Below are 16,090 nucleotides of genomic sequence, written 5' to 3' on the forward strand. Positions count from 1 at the left end.
ATATATATATGGATATATATATATATATATATATAGTTTTATATATATATATATATATATATATATATATATATATATATATATGGATATATATATATATGGATATATATATATACCCTTGGAGGATCCTTGACCACCACCTACAACCACTTGTACTCTCCTTGCCCTCCTTCACGAAAGACACGTACCACTTCCTCGACCGTCTAAATTCCGTCTCTATTCCCTCCACACCCAACCTACTTATGGCCACCATCGACGTTACCTCACTCTACACTTCTATTCCCCATGCAGAAGGTTTATCCTCCCTCCGGCATTATCTTTCTCTGCGCCCCCTACCCCAGCGCCCTTCAACGGAATTTCTCCTCAATCTTGCCACTTTCGTCCTTACAAAAAATGCATTCACTTTCCAAAATTGTTTTTACCTACAGACAAAAGGCACAGCGATGGGAACGAGGATGGCACCATCATACGCCAATCTCTTCATGGGCCATCTCGAAGAGACCTTCCTGTCACAGCAACCCCTTCAACCTCTTTTCTGGGTCCGCTACATAGACGATATTTTTATTCTCTGGACACATGGCTCTGACTCTCTCAACAACTTCTTATCCGCCTTAAATTCATCTTTCACGGTTAAATTCACCTCTTCCATTTCAGACTCCACTATCACCTTTCTTGACACAGACATCTCACTTCAAAACAACAAATTCACTACTTCAGTACACATCAAAGCCACTAACCATCAGCAATACCTTCACCACACTAGCTGTCATCCTCAACACACAAAACGCTCGATTCCTAACTCTCTCTCTATCCGCGGACACCGAATTTGCAACACCACAGCCACTCTCAACAAATACCTTGCCAATCTACACCTTGCACTCCTCAAACGCGGTTACCCAGAAAAGTTGCTACGAAATAAAATCCACCGTTCCACCCGACCACACACACCACACAATAACAAGCCCACATCTGACGCAGGACTCAACCTTTGCACCACCTATTACCCCGGATCACACAGACTGAAAACCCTCCTTAAAGAACTGTTCCCAATTCTACATGACAATGACGCGACCTCATCCTTACTACCCCAATGCCCATCTATCGCATACAGACGATCCGCCAATCTCAAAAACCTTCTGAGATCCACCAACCCTTTGGCGCCCCCCCGTGACAAATTTCCCAATATTTCCCCAACTTGCAACCGCCCCCGATGTAAAACCTGTCCTCTTATTATGCCTACTCCCCTCTCCCTACATCCCCTCATAGCCCCCCCACCTCGTTCCCACGCTAATTGCCTCTCAAAAAATATTATTTATCTTTTATCATGCAAGCACTGCACTTCCTTCTACATAGGTGAATGCATTACCCCCTTATCCATCCGAATGAATAATCACCGATACTCCTGTAATTCTGCCTCACTCTCTTCTCTTCCTATCCCTTCACACGCCAATTCCCACAACCTTTCATTCGACCAGTGTTTTTCCCTCAGCATCCTAGAATCCCTACCTGATTCAGCTACCAACATAGAGGTGAGAACTCGTGAATCCGCCTACATACTATCCTTCCGTTCCTTTAAAATTCCCACCCTTAACCGCCATATTTAATTTCCCTCCCAGCATTCCCTCCACACCTCCCCTCCACACCTCCCCTCCACACCTCCCCTCCACGCCCATAACTCTTTCCCCTCTCCTGTTCCATAGCATATTTTCAGTCTCTCTTGAAGAAGGCCCCTGAGAGGGCCGAAAGCTCGAACAATTTACCGTGTAAGTGTTCTTTTATATGTGTCTATTCTTTTCTATTTGTGTTATGTTGTGTCAGCCAATTATTGTGCCGCTCGTATGAGTTTTTCCGTACAATCGTTATATATATATATATATATATATATATATATATATATATATATATATATATATATATATATATATATATATATATATATATATATCCATATATGAATATAAATATATATATTATATTTTTTTTTAGGTAATCTCTCGGTTAAGGTAGGTTTTATAATATATTATATTATTCCTTTATATTTTTGCACCCTTCCCATGATGAACGACTTTGATCTCATCTTGGTTACGCCAGATTCGGAAATTTTCTCGCAAACTCGCCCAATACACCTGCCATTCTGAATTTCTTTCGGCATGCATTGCATTGGGTATCATTCCCAATGGCTTATGCATTAAGTTCCCTATATCAGGCCTACCTTCCGTCCTGCACCCCAGTCTACATGCACTCAAGTTTCAACAGCCCTTTCTGTTTTGCACGTTCATCCGAGATCAATACAATGGCCTCATTCACAAATATCACAATTCCACACATTCCCTCATCAACATTCTTTCTCTCACTTCCCCACATCTCCTCCCGAATGTAAACCGAATCCTCAAATCGGCTCTCCGCTCCCTTGAGTTCCGACGCAGAAAAGCCTTAAACAAATTGTCCAATCTTTGCACTTCTTACTTCTGCCAAGGCCTTGCCTTACCTCTCCAACTTGTCAAACCTAGCCCTACTCCCCCACCCCTTTACCTACAGAAACCGGATTTAGCGACTATTTTCCACCTACCCCCACCTTCCCTACCAACACCAGGAATTCCACCGAGCCGTTGCCACCAACAAAACCCTTCTCAACCCGTCCCTTCCCCGCCGGCCGACCAAGCAATAGATACTGCCAAACACGTGCTGAACCTCTCTAGCACAACGCTGAATGAGCACCAAACCTCTCTTCTGGGAAAAGGCCTCTCTTTTTCCCCCACCCCCAAGGTTAATCACGTGACCATCCTCGCAGACGTCATCAATTTTGCCAGAAATCTTAGATGGCGACATTTCTGGGCGATGCAACCCGCCACTCAATCCCCCGCACACACACACAGTGCTCTCACCAAGTTCTGGCCGCCTTCCCACCTTGAACCTCCACCGCTCCCTCTAAATCACCCGGTCGAAATCTTTATCAATCTTCTCCTGTCCAAAACACCTAGTCCTTCTTTCCTTAAATCTCTAAACCCGAAAACTGATCTCTCCCCGGCCGAATTAGCTGAGTTAAAAAAACTCACACGCAACCCCAACCTAGTCATCACTTCTGCCGACAAGGGTTTGACAGTTGTTATCCTAAACACTGCAGACTACCTTCAAGAATGCAACAGATTACTCTCCGACACTTCCTCCTATCGACATATTCCTGCTGACCCTAACCCCGCATTCCAAAAAGAAATAATCGCTTTCCTCCGAGACAATGGCCCTAAGGAGAATCTTTCCCCCAGGGACATCTCCCTCCTTTCCCCTTCCCAACCTCACACCCCTCACTTCTACATCCTTCCTAAGATGCACAAACCCAACAACCCAGGCCGCCCTATAGTCTCCTCGCGTAGCTCTCCGACCGAAAGAATTTCCGCCTTCGTGGACCACTATCTCCAACCTTTAGTTCACTCCCTACCCTCCTTTATCAAAGATACCAACCACTTCCTCAGATTGCTCCACTCAACTTCACTCCCTCCTGACACCCAAATTACTATGGCTACTATCGATGTCACCTCCTTGTACACACCCATTCCTCACCAAGAAGGCCTTTCTTCCCTACGTTACTTCCTCTCCAAACGCCCTACCCCTCAAATCCCCAGTACCGATTTTCTCATTGATCTTTCCAATTTCATTCTCACCCGCAACTCCTTTTCTTTCAATAATAACCATTACCTCCAAATAAAGGGCTGTGCCATGGGTAGCAGATTCAGCCCTTCATATGCAAACCTCCACCTCGGTGTCCGGGAAGAGAATTTCCTTTCCAACTATCCTCTGCAACCTCTCCTGTGGCTCCGATACATTGAAGACATCTTTCTACTATGGCCACACAGCATAGATTCCCTCAATTCCTTCATCTCCCAACTCAATGATTCCTCATCTCTGTCTTTCACCTTGACCATTTCATCCTCTCAGATTACCTTCCCTGATGTCAATATTTCCCTCAGCAATAACAAATTCCTTACCTCTGTTCACACCAAACCTACTAATAAGCAGCAGTATCTTCAATATAGCAGTTGCCACCCGTCCCATACCAAGCGCTCCCTCCCTTACTCCCTCTCTATCTACGGTCACCGTATTGGCAACCATCCCGAATCCCTTAGCAAATACCTTAACAACCTTCACCACTCCCTCCTCCAACGTGGATGCCCTGATTCTCTCCTCCATAAAAAAATACTCAAACTTTCCTCCACCCCCAAGCCTGCCTCAACCACAGACTCCCAGCCTCTCCCAAACTGTACTACCTACTTCCCAGGCATTCAGTCTCTCAAATTCATCCTCAAAGACCTATTCCCCATCCTCAAAAATCACAACACTTCCTCCAAGCTTCTCCCCAATTGTCCCTCTGTGACCTTCAAACGTCCCGCCAACCTAGCAGATATCCTCAAATCCACCACGCCACTCTCAAAATCCCCTCACACCCCCAGAGCCATCGAGCGATCCATGTCATCGAGCAAGATGCAAAACCTGCCCTATTTTCACCACTCCACCCCACTCCATCCCACCATTTAACTCTCTCCCGCCCTTCCCCTATTCCTCCTGCACATCCAAGAATGTTGTTTATCTTCTTGCCTGTAAACTCTGCCCGGCCTTTTACATAGGCCAATGTTCCACACCACTTAACATTAGGATTAATAACCACTGCGCCTCGTGCAATCCCTCCTCCCCGTCCGTGGGTCTCCCCATCCCTAAACATGCTTCCCATCATAATACCCCCTTTAACCAGTGTTACAATGTTTCCGTCCTAGCGTCCATTCCCACATCCGATAACCCTATAGAATTAAAAACACTTGAAATGGCATTCATTTACATCTGTATGGCCTATCAGCATCCGGGCCTCAATGTCGTTCACTGATGGGAGTGGCCGAAAATTGTTACTTTGTGGAAGCAAAGCATATCGGGGGGTGGACACTGTGTTTTTCCGAATGAGTTTTGGTGTACGTGGCCTTTGTTTTTGCTTACGTGGTCTTTATCAATACTTTGTAGGTGGAAACATGAGTCTCGTATTCTGCAATAGTTGCGGTGAGCATGTTGTTCTATTTTCCGATTTTGTGTCAACTCCACCCCTTCCCTCTCCCTTTCCTCTCCCCAACCATTCCTCTCACCCCTCCTCTGCCTCCCGTTCTCCCCTTCCCCTGGCCCCCTTCCCTTTCTCTCCCACCCCTCACCTCAACAATTCCAGCAGTCATTACTTCTATATCTTCAGAGGAAGACGGATTGTTTACGTCGAAATATCAAGAAAATACGTGTGAGTGTTCTCTTTTTTCGTGTTTCTATATTGTGTGGTACTGTGTATTGTACTATTCGGCACTTCCATGTTACGTCTACGAATGCATATATATATACATACATATATACATACATATATACATACATATACATATATATATATATAAATATATATATACACACATACATATATATATATATATATATATATATATATATATATACACATACATATATATATATATAAATATATACATATATATACATATATATATTTATTTATATATATACACATATATATATATATATATATATATATATATATATATATATATATATATATATATTTTTTTTTTTTTTTTTGGAAGCGGCCAGAGTATAAAATGATTTCACCTTAGGAACTTGACAGATGTAAAGAGGCCTTACCTGTTGCACTGCCTGAAGGCTGCCCCTGGTGATTCAATCTCCCGCTCACCACATGGTGATTCAAACCGTCACCTTCCCCTGGCTGTGCCGTACTTTTTGCCGCACCATTGACCGGTTGAACTCTGAAATGACTGATGTTCGCATTTGAAGCATAACACTTGGTTAACACACTTCCTGCGGCATTACCGCCGAAGCCCGGGATGCGGTTGTTGCCCGTTTCGAGCACCTGTGAGGTTTGTACCATATTTGGGGCACTATGGAGGTTATCCATGAAATGGTATCCAAATGCACTATGAACTTGGTCACTCGGTACGACGCTAACTCGGTTCACAGGTGATGTGTTCGGCACAACAGGCACAAATGGATCACCCCCCACCCACGCGGCATCCGTCCTCAGGGGAGCCTGCTGCTCTCTCCCCAACCGTACCATGGTACCGACCATACTCCAGTTGTTTGGCTCGGCACTATTCGGCATGACTACCCTTTTGGAATAATCCGAAATGTTCGTGAGATGCACGAGCCCATCCTTTGCCACTGGTGGACAAGATGGACCGTACGGCATGGGTTCATGGTTGTACCCAACCGGGGTGGGACCGTAGCTGTAGTTGTTGGTGGCATAGGTAGCCTGGGAACTGTTACCGATGACCAGAGGGTTTGGCACGCTGCCTGGTTTCATGCAAGAGTGGGCATACTGCTGCCTGGTATCATTCGGTACCAAGTTTTCGGCCACGCCAGGACTGCTGCCGTTGCTGACCCAAATGGCACTGTTCATGGCACCTTGGTGCAGTCCCTGATGGTTTTCGAAGAGCACCTGGGGTTCGGTTGACTCAAGGTAACCCAAACCATCTTCCATCACAAGGCCCAGGTCTTCCATGGAATGCGGCATCATCTGCTGTGAAGGAATGGATTGTGCCAAATGGTATACACTATGCCAAGCTACCACGGCCCTTGCATTTGTATTCGGTTTCGTTTCCGGGCCCTTTGAGAGACTTCAACTTGATCAATTAAACTTTAAAATCAAATTAAATGTCATTTAAACTACTTAGCTAATGTTCAGAGCGATTTATCAACCTTAATAATCTATCTGAGAAACAGGTGAATGTTGATCTAGAAACTAACAAATTAAGATCTCACAGCCATAACTACAACACAAGGTGTGAAGCAAGTCTAAATATTACTACACATTGTAAATTGTCATCAACTTGCGACACATTTCATGATGTCAGCATACGACACCTGTATAACTCACTGCCCACTCTATTGAAATCAGGAAAATATCTCAAATTTCAAGAATAAGATGCACAACTGGTTACTTGCCCATCAACTTTAATCATTTGATGAATTCTTTTGTGAAAATCTTCATCACATTCAAGAACTTATGTTTACATGTTAAATAATATTTATATTCATTAAATTTAAGTATTATAAATTGTATATAAAGACACACATACACATATATATATAAAAAAACATTAACACAGTAATCAACCGGAAGGTCGGTTTAGTAGGTGATGGTAGAGATCAGCAAGTACTAAGCCCTATTTACGGCGTGTGAATATCCACCCATCAGGGTATTAAGGGGGGCCAGTTCCTTTATACACTGCGCTGGTTATGGTTTCCCAGGAAGACCTGGTACCCGAAAAATCACTTTAGCTGGGGTGGAGCTGCAGGTGCCCAAAGTGCCTTGCCCGGGAATCAAACCTGGGACCCTCTGGTCAGCAGTCCAACGCTCTACCCGCTGGACTACTGCGACCCTATATATACATTTATATATATATGTATATATATATATATATATATATATATATACATATATATATATATACATATATATATATATATATATAATACACAGTAACACACAATATAGAAACACAAAAAAAGAACACTGACACGTTATTTCTTGATATTTCAAGAATCGGAAACAATCCAGAAGAAGACGCAAACAATCCGTCTTCATCTGAAGATATAGAAGTAATTACTTCTATGTCATTTCATTACTTCTATATCTTCAGATGAAGAAGGATTGTTCCCATCGAAATATCAAGAAATAACGTGTGAGTGTTCTTCTTTTTTTGTGTTTCTATATTGTGTGTTACTGTGTATTTTATTTATATATATATATATATATATATATATATATATATATATATATATATATATATATATATATATATATATATATATATATATATACATATATATACACACACACAATATTTTTTTATCAGATGATCAAGAAGAATTTACTGCAATTTTGAATTAGCAGCACGCAAAGTACCGTGGTCCATTGACCACAACAGTCTTGCATTTGAACCAGAATCCTTGTCCACTCACGCCAATTCCACTGCTCCCACTGATGATACATTGCTGTCTGTGGTTGTATTGTGGTCCACCGAGGCCGACACCGGCTTGGGCAACCGGCGGAGGGCGGACCAACATGGTTGGACTGTGCCACGACATATTTCTCCTTAGCTGCTCAGCTCAAACAGCCGTGGGAATACCTAGAAAGAGCCGAAGACGGTAATTAGACAGCCCTGGTGTAGTTATGCCGACATGCTAGCCAGCATTGTTATGCTAACGGCAGTTTTCCGGCATGTTCCAGCATAATTACATGGTTCGTAGCATGTCTTTCTGTTGGGGCAAATAACCTTTCCTATTCCGAGTCTTTGTTTAATGTATTTTAGATGTTTATACTCTCGGGATCGAAGGTATTGGGATGCTGTTTTAATTGTGTGATTCTCTGAGGATAATTAGTCATGCATGAAGAATACTTGCCGAAAAACATCAGGAATACTTATAAACTCAGTTGACCTTCGACTGATAATTAAGCGAATGGCAGACAAAGAGATGGAAGGAACGCACTTGTGGAAAACCAATTAGGGGGAAAAGAACTGAGGAAGAAATGTGTGTGGACTTGCAGAAGGCCTTTCACAACGTACATTGGAACGAGGTGTTTAAGATGTTACAAGAGCTCGAATCTGACTACTACTAGCACAGCAGAAGAATAATCCATATACTCTGTTAATATTTACATACGAGGGCAATTTGAAAAGTAAGGTTTCCTGTATTTTTTTCATGAAATAACCAATTTATTCTCTCAACTTTGCGTACATCGTATGGAAAGGTTGATCATTGAGCTATTCTTCTAAGATAGTCGCCTTGACTATCAATCACTTTTTGCATCTCCTTGTAAGCAGCTTTTCATTAATACTGGCGTCGTACCTTTCTCCCGTCTTGGTCGCTTGGCCAACTGACGACTGCTTCTCCGATATAAATTCATTGCAATTTAGCGGAAGTGTACGTTGAGAAGTGTATGGACATCATAAACGTGCATTGGAAGTGGTGCAGGGAGTGTTTTGATGGCCGGGAAAACGTCCTATGATGAGCAGCGGTCAATGGGGCGGGCCGAGTTTGCCATTGGAATATCAACAACGGTGGCTCCAATTGACGAGATGGTGGTGCAATATAACCAGAGGGAATTACCCTTCAATTAGATGAAGGAAGGCCTTAATGAATGAAGAGAGAGAGAGTGGCTACTTCTCCGTGCTGCAAAATATTGCGTGTCAGAGGTCCTGGGTTACAACAAGGTTTTGCATATCATGACAATGCATGTTTACGTGTCTTCACATCAAACGATGACCACCCCCTTACTCAATGAATTCGGCTGATGGGATATATCATCGACCACCCTCCTCACAGCCCGGAGGACAACACTGCCCCCCCAAGCGACTCCCACTTGTTTCCCGCTCTCAAAAAAACACCTTGGAGGACAGAAATTCAAGTCAGACGAGGAAGTGCAAGAAGCAGTCGTCGTCAGGTGGCCGAGCGACCAAGGCGGGAGAAAGGTACGATGCCGGTATTAATGAAAAGCTGCTTACAAGGATGCAAAAAGTGATTGGTCGTCAAGGGGACTATGTAGGAAAATAGCTAAATGGTCAGCCTTTCCTACGATGTACGCAGAGTTGAGAATAAATTAGAATGTTCACGACAAAAAAATAGGGGACCAGACTTTTCGAATTTCCCTAGTACATATATATATATATATATATATATATATATATATATATATATACATATATATATATATATATACATATATATAAAACTTATGTGAAAGTCTAATGGCGAACAAAGACAAAAACACAGAAACACACAAAAAATGAAAGAAACTCACTAATTTTCAAATTTGGTGGTCCAAATCCCCTTCCTCAAGGAAGAGAAAGGAGGACCAGTGTTCTGCGCTAACTGTGAAGGAGTTGGACACACTCCATTTTCAAATTGAGGTCCTATTTATCATTAATGATACACAAACGCTTTTAATTCCGACTCTGACGAATTCTGCCGCCTGTCACAAGGCTAGGCTAGACACCACTGCAATGGTGTCCTCTCCTTGTCGTGGTAATGTGAACATTGGTGCTGTGGTACCACCACTTATTATAAACTGAGAGTGAAGTGAGCAAAGAACCACGGTCCGAACCCCACACTACTATGGCACAGTGGACTGAGTGTGGGGACGTCAAAGACAAACCAAGATGTTGGCGCCATCTCTAGCCCTATTACCACACACACGCCCTACCCTGAATAGATAGAAACGAGAGTAAAAGTAAGGTACTTCCTTAGAAGGCAATCGTAAATCATGAATACATAAATAAGGAAAAGGGAGAGGAACACAAATTTAAAAGACAAAAAACAGGAAAGGTGTGGAATGCGGAATTGAGCAGGTCACAAGGGTAAAAACGTTTCCTCCTACCGAAAGTTGAACCACGGCCTGTCTTTTAGAATTGCCATCATGCCAAAGCGCTCATAACTGATTGAGCTATTACGGGGGAACATAAATTACGCTGAGATGTGATTGAAAGGGGTATTACGCAACTCCAACTGCCTCGAATGTTTTTGTCATATGGAAATGGCATTGGGGAGGTGTTTCACCCACAATAGGATAGATGGATGACACAGAAGAGAGGATTGGAGAGAATAGGATAGAACAACGGTACAATATATCACATAAAAGCATTGGACCAGTGCTCAAGGCCAGAAGGAGGACACGAGCCACGTCGGACATTAATACGCTTTCAAACACAAAAACCAGGGGTTAAGAGGCAAGTCGAACGACCCGTGGTTCAAGTACCAGTCAAGGAATCTTTATTGCGCTAGTCATCCGCTCTCAATTCACCCTTCCCCCATCCTCTCATGTGTTTTGTCCTTTATACATGAGTTCCTATCCCATTTCCTTGATTATCCCAGTGAACGAATGTGGTTGCCATTTGACGTCCACAATAAGCATTAGAATTGGTCATAAAAAGAGTCCCCGTGAATCTGGGAAGCAATAATCACTTTCTGTGCGAAGTAGTACAAATAACAACAAATATAATAACACAAATAACAACTTACAGAAGTGATAAAGTTAAAAATGACTGATGTATCAAGGGAAAGAATAGCCAGAGCCAAGATGCTCGTTCAAGGAATAGACGAAGCAACTACAGGGTTCAAAGAACACATCTGAGGTTGCCTAGGAGCAATGAAGCAGTTGGACAAGACGTCCACGTTTATGGAGAGCTTGATAAGGCACTCTATTTATTGATCACAGACAAGGGTTTAATTAATCAGGGATGGCTAGGGTGTGTGGCAAGGGGTGTCAACGCAGGAGACCACTTTTGACCCAAAAAAACCCCCCATCTACAGCGATTGAATTGTTTTATCCAGACCGCTTATTGTTCGCGGTAAAAATGGTATCTTAAATCTATTGGTTCTGCTCGTGATATCTCTAATTCACAATCTATCCTACACTAGTACGATTAATATTAATTTTTTTTCTTTTTACAACATCATCGCTAAAGAGACCTCCATTCAAATTATATGCAAGAGTCTAATTTAATCTGTACTTGTTAAAATTACCTCAATTGAGTGATTCCGAAACGAACTCCTCTCAACAATTTTAATATGCTAATCTACTTCATTTTAATGAATTTTCACGAATTTAGCTCCCATCCACTCTGCTGTGCGCGATCTAATTCGACAATCAATCAAAAATTCAGGAAGATCCCATCAACATGTTAGTAGCCGATTCTAAAATGAGGCATGTCTAGGGAAAGATGAAAAACATCAATACGTTTTATATTATCGTCACATTTCCCACCGGATGAATCTTAATTATTTTGTTAGATTGCGTTACATATTCCCCGATACATACGACGTCTTGAGTGAGGCCCAAGTGTACTTATTCGAATCTGCACACATTTATATAACATTTGAACGAGCGGGGCATCAAAGTATAACAGAAAAATACTGTGAACCATGGCGCTGCAGAGTTTGAGAATGTTCCAAGACTAGATTGGCCATCATTTGAGACTAAACCAAACCATATTGTGAGATAAACTTTGTAACCAAAGCGCAAAAACACGAAAATACCTGACTTCAATGCACTATCCCGCTAACTGTTCGTTTTTCGAAACACAGTCCAAAGAAAACAACATCGAATGCTGTAAATGTATAATTATTTTCCGCATATCAGGAATAAATGTTAAAAGTTAACGTTTTAGCATCGAATGAAAGACATAAAACAATCTCCAAACGATTCAATTACAAAGATTTTTCTTACCTTCACTCCAAATCAGAAATATACTTCACGCTCGTACGGTTCAATTTCCGGTATTTATATACGTTACCATGCGTACACTTGACGATGTAGGAAATAATAACTCCGTATGGAAATTAGATCGCTCATATAATCACATTCCACTTCATCAACAACAACACAGTCGAGTTTAATTACAGGACACACGAGTCGGCGTCGTTTGAAGGCAATTGTCAACATATGTTTAACTTTAAATTGACGACATTTGCAGATATTAAAATACCTCGAACAATTCGCTTAAACAATGCCCACATCTCACAACAAAATTCACACGGTCATCACAATGAACCCCAAATACCAACACTCACTCAATTTATAATCAACAAAGTACCTACCTACATTGTTCCGAAGGAACAAAATTTTGACCCACGGGGTTGTATCCATGAGGGTGAAAACATTTTGGTTAACTTAAGCTTTTCCTTCTACATGATATTACACAGATGAAGATGGACAAAAATTAACTCTAACGAACATGGGCTACCAGACACAACAGTAAAAAACTCACTCATTAAATTAACATCATTACTTCTCATCACCATATGCTTTGGGTGGCCTTGTCTTCAATTCATTGCCCTTAATGTCGTATCTCGGCATGATACCACGGGAAATCAGCATCAATAATATTACATTGCCTTACTTAAGAGCGTGGAGATAGTATACAGCGATTATTTGATCAAAAATCCAGTGTCACACATCTACAGTGAAGGAATAATGTAACCATTACTTTGATAGTGCATATTCTGGCATTCAATATCGAACCGCTGGCCACCATGAGTGAAAAATTAGATGAATGTGAATAGAACTCTAGTTAAAACATTAAATATCGTGACAGAATAAATGCATTCTTAGTATTATGGAGGTCAACTCAACATTAAGATCCACGTCAATGGATACCCTACGTTTAAACAATAAGGACTGCTTCATTTCCCACTTCATATTGAATGGACGAATTTAACCAGTCTTCCAGTAATGCACAACAGACGCATTTCCTTTATCGTTTACACAACCCACTAAGAAGCGTGGTTGAGTGGGCGAAATTGTGATGAAAGTGGATGCTTAAAATTACAAGTATTAGCTTACAGATAAAAGAATAAACCCTTCATCAAAGGGAAGCTTTACTTACGTGTACAGCATATAAAACTGCATTATCAACCCTAAAATGATACATTAAAATCTAGATAAAAACACCCAACTTGTCTTCTCCAAAGATGGACCACATCAGCACATTAAACCCATCTTCAGGTGAAATCATTGACGTTTCTGCCAAACTAATATTGCAATAAAATTACTTCCAATTAAAATTAGTATTTAAAATAATCGATGCAATAACGCGTGAACTATAAGATACATTTCCGGAGTCATAATACGCCTTTTCACAATAACATCACATCACACAGACAAAAGTCAATCGTATATGCGCAAGGCGTGATCCGAAGGTCTCCGTTGTGCGCGCGAAATCACTATTCTACATTTGAAGAACAAGTGAGTGTAGTTTTGCGTAGCTACGGCAAGCCTTTCGGAAGAGCTTTAAATGTGGATTTTCTCAACAAATTGCCTAATCCCAAGCATACTGTTTGGAGAATATTATTTCGCTAATAAAGACATTCCTTCAGATTCACTTGTGTATCTGTTTTATTTGTCCATGAAGGAATGAATGTTATTATTATTATAAATGTTGACATATTTACGGACGGGTTCTTCCAAGTACCGCGCGAAACGGAGTCATTTAAAATACGCGAACAATAGATATGCTTAATTTGTATCGCTCATTACACTTCCTGTTCAGAGGTTTTTTCAAATGGAGAAATGTAGGGTATAAACACAGATGCCAATTTGAGAAGGACTTGAACAAATCCACTAGAACAGTGAATTAAAAACCAATTATTTGATAAACTTGTTGAAGCTGTCCTTACCACGCTCCATTACTACTGGATACGATTCTCCCCTTAATTGGTTTGCTAAAATTAAAGATTTCACTCTCAAAAAATAAAATATTTATTAAATGGTTGACTGATTTCACTAAATTCAAAGTTGCAATTCCTCACATTCGTTTAAGCAGTAGGTATAATATATTTAACCCTGATATGGGTAAAAAATGTTTACAAAAACGATATCAAGTCATTATAATATCATCATGATGCCCGCAAAATATAAATATAGCTTTGATGAAAAAGAAAGCTCAAGGCATTCGACAAATTGCTTACATTCTACCTATTCCTATGCATATAAATATTATCTGTAGAACTTTTAATTGTCAAATTTTATAATCTACATCTACATAATACCCCGCAATCTACCGCAAGGGCGTGTGGCGGGGGGTGTTAGGTCACCACCCGTAACAAGGAACAAGCACCACTACATACAGATGCGCCATCCCAACGTCAAAGGCAAAAAATGTGACTCCCCGCTGTTGGCAGAGGGAGTATCGTGCAGATGAATGCAGAAATCAAGTCGCCGATTGTGAAAATTGTGAACTCACCTTCATATCGCTAGAGTGGCCATCAAAAATATTGCGCTGCTCGTGCTGGGTAGATATTTTGACCGATTAAATCGGTAGATACTAATGCGCAAATAAGTGAGATATAAAAATGTATGGCATAATTGACTGCAAGTTAATAGATGATCATATTCATGAGAAATAAAAATACCCAGCAACTGTCCCAGCATGATTGGACAACACAGGATTATATTTTCAGGATAATTTCGGTCTAGCGTACTGGTCTGCATAATCTCTTTGTTTCTTCAGTCCATTCAGTGCATCGAAATAAAACTATGAATAAAAAGTGTGGCTGATGACTTTAACACCCTCTGCCACACGTCCTTGCGACGTCTTGCAGGGTAATGCATAGCTGTAGATGTAGCCGCGTGGATGTAGCTTACGTTTACGTAAGCTATACAAAAATGATGCGCTTCGCGGACATTTATAACAATTTTTCACGAAACGGGCAGGGGCGTATTAACCCCATTTGCCGCCCTACGATATAGCCAATGTCTGCCGCCCCCTTAAGAAATTAATTTTCTACATTTTCAGGTTAATAAAAAGAATGTATCCATTTATTCTTTTTCAAGTACTTATACAAAATATACACTTTAGAGAGGAAACGCTAGAATAATTCATTTTGAAACATGTATAATATTTATTTTGAGGTACTTAATGTTCAAGACTAGAACACAAGACTAGAATTCCATCAATGAATACTTTGACTGATTATAAATTTACAATTTTTTAATAGCGTGATCATTCGCAAGACAATGACTAATGTAAACACAGAATTCGCGCTCCAGGGCGCCTATGGTGGAACCTTTTTTCTAAAAAAGAAAACGCGCGGGATTTTGAATCAATATGTTCGCATTAAAAAAATTGAGAAAACTGATGAAATAAAAATTCCGGGACTTGTGCCGTCCCCCCTGCGAGCTGCCACCTAACGCCATGGCGTAGTTGGCGTACTGGTAAATACGCCCCTGGAAACGGGATACATTCTTGTTTATCGCGTTTAATTCCGAAATGGCGTCCGTCTGAGAGCAATTGTAAACGGAAGATCCAACAAGAGCTGAAATTTTAGTAACGTGAGTTTTTTTTTATATTATGCAAGTCGTGTTTTAGTGTGAAAAAATCGTGTTCAACCTTCCATATATTTCAAAATTAACACGCGATCTGTTTTTAAAAAAATATGTAAAATATATACAGGAAAATTGAACCTTTTGGCGCAAACATTAAGGCATGATGTACGTGTATGAATCTGCAAGAGAATTGTACATGATCTCAAATGTATTCAAGCT

The 16,090-nt window shown here is 40.9% G+C and overlaps 1 protein-coding gene across 3 annotated transcripts in view; it reads right to left on the reverse strand.

The window, feature by feature from the left end:
* The window catches only part of LOC139686227 (uncharacterized), a 45,369-nt gene extending 31,661 nt beyond the window's left edge, over positions 1 to 13,708 (reverse strand). Inside the window, exons 1-3 of one of the 3 annotated variants that reach the window (XM_071583383.1) lie at positions 13,434 to 13,708; positions 8,011 to 8,177; positions 5,674 to 6,565 (exon numbers count right to left, since the gene is read on the reverse strand). In XM_071583383.1, the coding sequence (XP_071439484.1) occupies positions 5,674 to 6,565; positions 8,011 to 8,136 (1,018 nt within the window). In that variant the 5' untranslated portion in view covers positions 8,137 to 8,177; positions 13,434 to 13,708. The remainder of the gene's footprint in view (positions 1 to 5,673; positions 6,566 to 8,010; positions 8,178 to 13,433) is intronic. The other 2 variants (XM_071583384.1, XM_071583385.1) reach the window with 2 other exon arrangements.
* Positions 13,709 to 16,090: the final 2,382 nt, after the last annotated feature.

Source organism: Hetaerina americana, unplaced genomic scaffold, assembly GCF_022747635.1.
Source record: "Hetaerina americana unplaced genomic scaffold, ioHetAmer1.1.p SCAF_135, whole genome shotgun sequence".
NCBI classification, from domain to species: Eukaryota; Metazoa; Arthropoda; class Insecta; order Odonata; family Calopterygidae; genus Hetaerina; species Hetaerina americana.